This window comes from Aphanomyces astaci (genome assembly GCF_000520075.1).
Source record: "Aphanomyces astaci strain APO3 unplaced genomic scaffold supercont1.6, whole genome shotgun sequence".
Lineage (NCBI taxonomy): Eukaryota > Oomycota > Saprolegniomycetes > Saprolegniales > Verrucalvaceae > Aphanomyces > Aphanomyces astaci.
In genome coordinates this window covers 2,813-12,751 of record NW_009798269.1, presented here as the reverse complement: position 1 = coordinate 12,751, position 9,939 = coordinate 2,813, and the positions used below count along the sequence as shown (strand labels likewise).

Genomic DNA, 9,939 nt, shown 5'->3' with positions numbered 1-9,939 from the left:
CTCAAGTGAACGGCGTCAACATCAGCAGCGCACGAAATTGGCTGCATCTGGACTCGTTGACGTCGAAACAACGAGGTATGAAAGTCGTGTCTACTCGATCTAACATTGTCATGTAAGGGGAATCACGACTCCTGACGGAGGAAAACGTCGACATGCTGCAAAGTTGGGTGGAGCATGACGTCCAAATCACGCTCCAAGAGATCAAAGATCGATTGGCGCTTGATTTGGTGTAACGACGTCACTCCAGTGGCGTCATAGGGTTATCGACCAATCAGAACAGACGTCACTGTTGACGTCAGTTTACGACCAAGCTCGATTGGCGTGCGGCGTGCTCGGCCATGGACACCAGAAGTTCCTTCTGCAGAGCGCACGTATATATAGCATTAGATATAGTATAGTCACAGTAGTCATGCATGTAGATGTAGATAACGCCAATCAATCAGTTTTACAATTTCCTCTGCGTTATCAACTCCCTACATTTGGGCATCGAGGTGTCCACATCGACTTTGCATCGTGAACTCGACAAACGTGTGTTCACGTACAAGACGGTTCATTATGAACCCTTACAAATGTTTTATTTTCATCCTTTGGATGATTTATTGTATTCATTTTTGAGTTTTCCTAATTGAATGCAAGCACGACACTTTTGAAGGATCTAAAGGTTGTTTGGTTGGGTACAAACCAATTCTATAAGGCGCATGGGCATATCGAATGGGCACACGAGGGGGTCGTGCCAAATCCAATGGGCACACCGAACATGGGTACCAAATCCATTGGGCACTCATTCATTCGAATGGGCACATCCCTAAATCCAATAGTGACCTGTCCGAATCCATCGAGAAAATGTCCAAGTCAATTGAAAAATGGTGTACTACTAGTACTACTACTTCAAGTACTATTGTTTTCGAAGATATAGTCTGTATTAATAGTAGTACTTCTCCCATGGGGTATTATTGCATCGACACTTTCGAGCTGTCTGTGACGTCTCCATCAAAAATTATCCACAGACCGAACGACACGGCGTCATCCAGCTACAATGCTTACTGTAAATTTCAAAATCGCGACCTTTTCGCAAGCCAAACTTTAGAGGCCGAGCCTGCCATTGGCTGAAAATGTGACCTAACAGTTACCTGTGCGGTTACTACGTACACATATAAATTCTAGGAATAACTTGAGAATTGTATGTGCTTTATTGGATTGAAACAATGGCAATTTACATTTTTTAACAAACGCATCGTGCGATGGGCGTGCGATTGACGACGGCAACACACCAAGCGGGCGACAGACGCATGGGACCATTTCACGTTTAGCGATGAAAGTGCTGTCGGCCGTCATTGTCGTAGGTGCTGCTGCGTCCGTGGGTGCATTGAGCCCTTCGAAAGGCAGCTGCATCACCCGTGAAGTCGGAATCATCAAGGCCGGGACGTACATACCCAACAACCACGTCCTCACAGCGTGGGGTATGGTCGGAGTGCACGGCCACATCTACGTTCGGTGCGACAACGGTGTATTGACATGTCGCCAAGACAACGGCATCGCCGACGCGATGGAGATGCCCAAGGTGAACTGTGAAAAGGCGAATGCGAACCGCAAGTTGGGTGTGATGATCGACCCTGAGAAGATCCTGCTGTGGCCCAATCAAACGATGTGCTACTCGTACGACTCCAAGTTCTCCAAGGACAAGATGAAGCTTATGAAGGAAGGCTGGGAGCACTTGAAGCTCACGGGGCTCACGTTCATGACAGTAAAAGCGTGCAAGAAACACCCGAACAAGAAGGCCTTGTGCGGCGGGTGCAAGAACTTCGTCTCGATCAGGAACGATAAGCCTGGCTGCTTTGCCGCGGTGGGGTATCAGGCCAAGGGCGGCCAGAACTTTAACATCCACGACGACTGCTTCGCGCCAGGCTACGGCCGGTTCGTCCACGAAGTGTTTCACAGCCTTGGCATATACCACGAGCATGTCCACGCGAAGCGAAACATCATTATCATCCCGTCCGAGCTCAAGGTCGCGCGCAACAATTACATGATGAAGATCGACTCGGTGCACACCAAGTACGACGAGAAGTCGATCATGCACTACTCGCAGGCGGCGGGCGTGTGCATCCCGCAGCAGAAGTACAAAGACGTCAAGTTCTGCGACATCGTCGAGAGCGAGGCCCAGGGGTGTGTGGAGCCACTGCTGAAACACTGCGACAAGGACGCGTCCAGCGTGTTGGGCCAGCGCAAAGGCATGAGCGACGAGGACATTGCGACGGTGAAAGCCATGTACGGATGCACCCAAACGGGCAAGGAAGCCACGATCTGGGAACTTCAAAACGAACAGAAGGCTGCTGCCAAGAAGGGCAAGAAAGAGGACGATGACGATGACGATGATGATGAAATCTAAGCTAGTTAACGTTAATGAAAAGTTTATGTTTATTGCTTGATTTGACGTGGTAATGTACATACATCGTCGAAGCCACTATTTACGATCAACCGAAATGGATGTCCATCCCCATAGCACCAAATATGCTACGTATTAATACTAATACTATGTATTAATAGTATAACCTACTTACTATTTGTGCATGTCTTGACGAATTAGTACCAGCATGTTACCACTCCCTCGTACATAACATACTTAATTACATTGCGTCATTGTCATCGTCGTCATCGTCATCGTCATCATTGTCATCGTCATTGTCATCATTGTCATTGTCATCGTCATTGTCATCATTGTCATCGTCATTGTCATCATTGTCATTGTCATCATCGTCATCGCTGGATGTGGTGGCATCAGCTTGGTCGGCTTGAGTAGCGTGAAAGAGGAGACGGTCGATCGCTTTGACTTCTTTGGACGATATTGCCTTGTACAGCACTTCGATGCTTTCGACATCTGTGGGACTGAGTCCATCTCGCTGGCCCAGCACCAACGACGCCTTGTCGTCGCAGTCGTCGAGGGTGGGGACGACGCACCCCGTCTTTTCGCTGCTTTCGTCAATGTCGCAGAACTGGACAGTCAAGTCGGTGGGAACGCACACGCCCCCCGACGCCCCGTAGTGCATGACCGACCCCATGTCGTACGCGGTCAGTTTGGTATCCGTTTTCTTTACGTAGTTGTTGCGGGATGCTTTGAGCGCTTCTTCGACGATGATGATCTTGCGCTTAGGATGCGCATGTTCGTGAAAGAGGCCGATGGCGTGCCCAAACTCGTGCTGGACGTGACCAGGGGGCTGGTTCAGGTAGCAGTCTGGGTGCAAGTTGATCACTTGGTTGGGCTTGCCTTCGTATCCCACAAATGCAAAGCAGCCCGGCTTGGAGTCCTCCACAAGTGCAAAGTTCTTGCAATTCCCACACAAGGTTGGCATGCGCAAGGCGAGGCATTGCTCGACTGTGATCACGCGAATCGGGGTCTTTGTGCGGTACTCGGTCACGGTGGCTTCCAGGTACGGCTTGATGGCCGGATCGGCCTTGTCCGACAGCGCATAGCAGACAACGCCAGCCGGCCACAGCTCGGCCGCGGGGGGGTTCACCATGAGTCCCAGGCGTCGCCCCATATCCACGTCTGGGTCGTGCATGATGTCGTATTCTGCCAGCGCTTGGTCGCAGTCTACACTTGGCAACGATGGCTGGTCTAGGATTTGATCGCTGACTTTGCAGTGGTACACGCCGTCTTGGCACACGCGGTAAATCGCGCCCTTGTACCCTGGATGTCCGCGCAGGTACTCGATGGCGCCGTGGCGGTAGTGCACCTTCTCCTCCTCGTGATAGCATGAGTCATATGCCGCCCCGACTGTGGCCAAGCATGCCAGCCATGTGAGCTTCATGGCATGAGATTTAAGATGACGTTATGACATTGTTGCTGAGCTGATCGAATGTCGTGTTGTTCACAATTGACCACCAACGCTGGCATTAAGTTCGCAATATATTCGATCTTCATCGACATGTCGAAAGAATAGACAGACAACCTACTGACCAATCAAAACAATCAACACATTCAAGTGGCCAATCAAACGCTTGCATACTTTCGAATTAGTGTGTGACTGCAAATAGTGTGGATGGCGTCGCAAATTTTTGAACTGTCAGTACAAAAAATCGATCGATGGATTTGGTGAATCACGTTTTTGTATGGTGGGTTAAAAACCTAAAGTATGACCACGTTAAATCTCAACTGACTGATACTGTAATGATCATCAAGGTAACTTTACATGTTAGTGGCCAAAATCTACTTGGTTTAAAGTCTATTACTCGACCGTTCTTGATATGTAACATCCCTTCACCACGACTACAAGTAGATCTGTCGAAACTACTACACCGTTAATGGTAATTAGTGCGGACCGCACTAATTTTCAACCTCGTCACCAGACCTACGGCACATATATTAGTGCGGACCGCACCAATTTTGAATATTGAGAATTAGTAAGGATTATTATCTTGATTTGTATAACGTTATGTGGGATTTGTGATGAAAAGTCACATCACACATCGACATTGCTGTAAACAAACAGTCAATAGTGCAGACACGTTATATACAAGGGTTATTACACCACACTGGATGGCTTTCCACATATGACTACCAGAGCAAATTGGGCATCGTGGTATACACCCCAAACACCCAATCTTGCACGAAATTGGTCCGCACTAATTACCAACGACAAATTTCGGAAATTCCATCATACATGTATTAGTCAGGACCGCACTCGATCCACCACAAATTTCGCAAATTCCATCATACATGTATTAGTGAGGACCGCACTCGATCGACACCTGCACCGAACGAGGGTTTGTTCCGCTGTGGGAATATGCGCGCATGTGCGGAGTCACCCACGCCATCGACGACGCCGAATTTTTTGGTCAAGTATAAGAATATTTAAGTACTACTGAGATCCAATTCCAATGCGGTTATAGTACCTGTAATTTTGAATCCACACGAATTCTCAATCCGTACTAATCACAGTCAACGGTATACGTAGTATGTCTCGTTTTTTACTTTGAATGAAATTTTGAGAAATGAATTTGAAATAGTCGGTTTTGAGCAATGTTGGAAGACGTGCACCATATTATTCATACATATATAAAGTATTACTATTAATATTACTGTAAATCCTGGCATGTGGATTGACTTATTTATGGAATTCAGGAAAATTTCCTACGATTTCATACTGTGAGGGGGCCTTTGGGAATAACTTTTGCTGCATATACATATGCTACCGATAAGCAGTTAATATGAGCGTTGTAGCTCACAGGCCAAGCTACAAAGCGAACATTTAAACACATCGTCAATGTTGATATTCTCGCTAAAGCGATGTTCCAAACATTCAACATGGGTCATTTTCACTGTATTAACATAATACTATTAATAGTATGGTTCCATACCATAATGACTCGGACAAATATTTGCTGGATATGTGCTTCGGACACGCACTTAACCAAATTTACGCATTAAATGCGAATAGTTAGTTAGTTGTACCACAGGCCTTGTCCGGGTAGCGGCACGGCCTGCGGCCTACCTGCCGCTTTTCCCGACAAGAGGAATCGATTGGACATTCGGTGAAGTGCACGATTGGGGCTCACTCTTCGCCAAGGCACCGCCTGCACAAAATTATACACACGACCTCCGCTACGCTGCGGTGTGCGCAATTTTGTGGGCGGATGCTCTGTCGTCGCTCGCTACTGTAAAGCTGATCGTTCTTATGCGGGTTAATACAATACACAAGTATGTCCGAACATATTCCGTTTGGACACTTTCATTCGGACAAAATATGTTCCTCTTAAGTCCAATACAAATGCCAAGTATGTCCGACTGAAATTGTCCGAACGTGTCCGCAAAGTGATCATATTCACCCATATCTAATAAACGCGTTTTTCATTCTGTTCATAAAAATAGGTGAAGACCTGAGAACAATCCTCTCATAATCGATACTAGTACATATTATCAGAAGCCCCCTCGCAGCTGTCGACTACTGCTAACCAATGAAAACACTCCTGTACAATGATTGGATAATTAATTACAAATCCATGTTTATCATTAACGTTAAGTATTAATGACTAAACAATAAATGCTGCATGATACGAGTACAAATATACGACGATGGAATACCGTAGTCATGTACTACGGTAGTATTTTCGACATCAATGTTGACTGTAAGCATCCATGCCGTTACCAAGACCATGCCGGAGAACAGAGGGAAATGTGGAGAAATGACGATAACATGATTATTCCGACAAGATACTCATTCCGACAAGGATTCTATTGGATAATCCTAAGTAGGAAGGGTACAGTGAATGAGGGCTCATTCATATATACACCTAGAATGAAGACCTACTGCGTCCGTCGGGTAAGTCTTTCGTAGGTATGGTGAGGGTAAGGTGCAATGCCACTTGCTTACGTGTAAACACATAAGTACAACGAGCAGCGGCCTCCTTATGACGGATATTGCATTCCTATATTTAGCAAACCTGATTAGGAGTAACTGCCGAAATGTCGGAATATGTCGAACTATTTGGTGAACTTTCGCTGCATTTGAATTTGTATGTGAGACCAGGATATTTCAGATTCCATTCCGACAGAGTTCGTCGGAATATGTCGGAACCGACAGAATTGTGTAGGATAGTTTACTACTTACAGTTAACACTGTAAGTACTATAATAATATGATAGGTAGAAATAGATAATAGAGACGATTCATTGGCCAAAATTAGAGCATACAAATTAACGATCGCTCCTTCTTCCTACGTACTAGTACTACGGTAGTATAACGTAGTACTACAACTTGTGTACTGCTGCTACATACCGCGTACATAATGGTATCAATGTCATTACCGCTAGGACGCCTCACATTCCGCATTGATATACGTACTTCGTAGTACAGTGTAGAGAATTGGCCAATTAATCGCAGGACCAACTCCATACGATTTCGCCAATTCAAAGAATTCTTTATCTTTACTACAAATTCGTATATAACTTGGAAAAAAATTGAGATGGAGGATTTCAAAATGGCGAAAAGTCGCATAGGTGTGCCGTTTGTATGCAATCATAGGTGCACACCTACGATTGCATACAAAAGTCAAGTTCTGTCCTACGAATTCCGTAGAATGGCAACACAATTTCTGCTTTTTGTCCGAATTGAAAATCCAGAGGACGACACTTGGGTATTGTGATGAAATTCCCTTAAACAATGCATATATCACTCGCTTCTAGAAGGACACTACACCACTGTGAATCGAAGCGTCTACAAGACCATGCTATGATCAACTTTCTTCACAGCATATTATTCATGGCCTCATTGAACGTTCCTCGTAATCGAACGATCGCATGGAACGACCACATGGCGGCGTGTTCTGAATGCGTACAGCCTTTGCGTACCTCCATAGTTTAGGGTTTTTCGTCCCTATTTAAGGCTTTTCGGAAAACTATCTTAGTTGAAGTTGGCTGACGTGGATACGAGTATCTTTTTTTCGCATGTCATCGGGGCATACAATTGGCCAGTGAAAAAGCCAACGGTTGATTAAAAATACGTCGCACCATCCCGCCATTTCTTGCCCTGCTCATTTCGACTCTTGCTCGCAACTGACCCAACGACACCGCCACCACCATCATGGAGCAGATTCAATCCTTCGTCGCCAACAAGACCGTGCTTGTTCTCAATGCAGGCAACGTGCAGCTCATGCCAACTATCCTCAACCGCGCGGGGAATGTGCGTGTAGTGGACAGCAAAGGGCTGCGATGGGATCAATCAAACGCCACGTTTGAGCGTGGGAATCCCCTTACCTGCACGATATCCGAACGGTTTGACATTGTTTGGAGCAACGTGGACGTTAACGAGATGGAGCAAGACGACGTCCATCAGTTCGTTGCTGCCACGACAAAATTGGCCCTCGATTCCATCTTTGCGGTGCAGAAAGTCCGCGGCAGTCCAACAGCAGTTGGGATCGACCTACTGGAGAAATGCATCCAGAAACATCACGTGGACATCCATCCCAACCTCTCTATCGTCACAACAGCCGCCATTTCATCGTCAGTGGCAGTGACAGAAGAGAGCGTGGTAGCCGTTTGGTCCGACCGCAAGATGCCCCTGATTTGGCGGGACTCTGTGTACTCTGGCAAGTGTGCGATCATGACGGAGCTGTACTCGGCCCAGAAGGCGTACATCACATCGCTCATGGCCCCGAACCAGCCCACGTCGTACGTCGAAGTCGGCTGCGGCACATCGGAAATGGGGTCGGTGCTGTTCGATCGTATGGCCTATACCGTAGGCGTGGAGATCAACCCGGTGATGATTGAGCTGGCCAAAGACATCCACCCCCTCATGCATGCGCACCCTCGCAACTTTTTGATCGAAGGCAACGCGCTGGAGCTGGAAGCGATCTTGAACCGCGATATGCCAGCAGACTTTTGGAAGTCGTCGCGAGTGGTGGCCATCCTCATGAACACGATTGGCATTTTGCCAGAGGCCATCCGCCAAGGCGTGGTGGATCAAATGGTGACTGTGGCGGGGGACGACGGCGTTGTGGTCATTGGGTGCTGGCACAGCGCGAGCTTCCGTCGCGGCGTTGAGGAGTACTACATGAAGAACCCGCTCCTCGTGGGCGACAATGTAACGCTGGACATGTGCAACTTTGAGACGAGCGACCTGTGGGTGCCGTCGTCCAAGTACGAGTCGCATTGGTCGTCGGAAGCCGATCTCAAGGCATATGTCCAAGCGTATGCCGCTAAAGGCTACGACATCTCGACGCATGTAGCGGGTATTGGGATCTTCTTGACCTGTCGCCGCCGCCGTTAGGCCAAACATGGCCTAACGTGCAAGGGCTCGTTTTGTATATTTCTTTACATGTTAATAGATTTTGTGACATTTTTCTACTGTGTACTACAGTGCGCCAAACTGCGAGTTGCCCTACTCTGTATTGTGCTTTTCATGTAGTTTGCCCGTTGTTTAACTGCATTAAACAACCAGACGTTTAAAATAATATAAGCCCGATTGAAGATGAAACAACGCTAAACACAAGTTCTGCATTTCAGCAGAAAAACAACCCTTACTTTATTTCAGCTGCTAACTACAGTATTCGAGTTGCAGCACCAGGCCAACTTACGCCGTACAACCACCAGTTCATCACGATGCATACCATATTAGGATGTGAAATGGGAGTACTATACATCGTGTAGTCGTAGTGCGCCCTTGCCTTCCACATACAGTGCTAAGAGAGCAGATCAAGAGTTGAAGGTATGGCATAGCTTTGAATCATTGGACAGAGCGACGACTACATGTACTGTAGCCTAACTATATCCTAACGTTATATACATTACTCGGAGTAGATAATGTTAGTACTGTAGTGATCACGGATGGGAGGTCATGTATGTGGCCATAGCTCCTTCAGTTTCATCGTCAAGCTCCTTGACATGTTGACGTAAAGCAAGTTGTTTGCCAGAATGAAAACCGCAAACAACTTGTTTTACGAAAGTGCCAGTAAAACCACCTTCAACCAACCAATCATCGCATTAGATGAAGTAACTTTAAACAACGCACCCAACCGTTATTCAAGTTACTTTAGACATTATTTAAGCCTGAGAAAATTTTAAACAATGAATTTAACCCTGGAATTGCCAAAAAAGGTACAAAGCACAATAATAGTACTTGTTAGAAATCGTTCCACTTGCCCGAACCAGGCATACATGGAGTGCTGTAGTTTCTTGTCGATGCAAAGCAAGTGTGTCCCGCGAGGTTGACCTTGTCCGCTTGATATTACTCCACCTCATATGCGACACTTTGAGGCTTTGTACACACTGCATGTGGCTGTCAAGAATTTGAGTCGTCTGCTGTACAGTCGCCATGATGCGTCGAACAAGGTGGACGCGGTCCACTTGCAAGTGTGTCTGCACAGCTCCGTGCTCTAGATCCGACTGCATGGGCTCAAATGCCTCACACACTTTATTCCTTTGATCCGCCAAGCTCAGGTTCCTCCC

General features: G+C 46.8%; 3 protein-coding genes across 3 annotated transcripts; 2 read left to right on the top strand and 1 right to left on the bottom strand.

The window, feature by feature from the left end:
- The first annotated feature begins 1,238 nt into the window (after nucleotides 1-1,238).
- H257_03327 (hypothetical protein) lies at nucleotides 1,239-2,426 on the top strand. Its single transcript, XM_009827338.1, has one exon. It carries the CDS (start codon nucleotides 1,313-1,315, stop codon nucleotides 2,384-2,386), a length of 1,074 nt encoding a protein of 357 aa, XP_009825640.1. The 5' UTR covers nucleotides 1,239-1,312; the 3' UTR covers nucleotides 2,387-2,426.
- A 198-nt stretch (nucleotides 2,427-2,624) lies between these two features.
- Nucleotides 2,625-3,858, bottom strand: H257_03326 (hypothetical protein; the record flags this gene model as incomplete). Its single annotated transcript, XM_009827337.1, has 1 exon — nucleotides 2,625-3,858. The coding sequence occupies exon 1, from the start codon at nucleotides 3,804-3,806 to the stop codon at nucleotides 2,625-2,627; it is 1,182 nt and encodes a 393-aa protein (XP_009825639.1). The 5' UTR covers nucleotides 3,807-3,858.
- A 3,672-nt stretch (nucleotides 3,859-7,530) lies between these two features.
- On the top strand, nucleotides 7,531-8,873 carry H257_03325 (hypothetical protein). The gene has a single exon (XM_009827336.1). The coding sequence runs from the start codon at nucleotides 7,577-7,579 to the stop codon at nucleotides 8,759-8,761; it is 1,185 nt and encodes a 394-aa protein (XP_009825638.1). The 5' UTR covers nucleotides 7,531-7,576; the 3' UTR covers nucleotides 8,762-8,873.
- The last annotated feature ends 1,066 nt before the right edge of the window (nucleotides 8,874-9,939 follow it).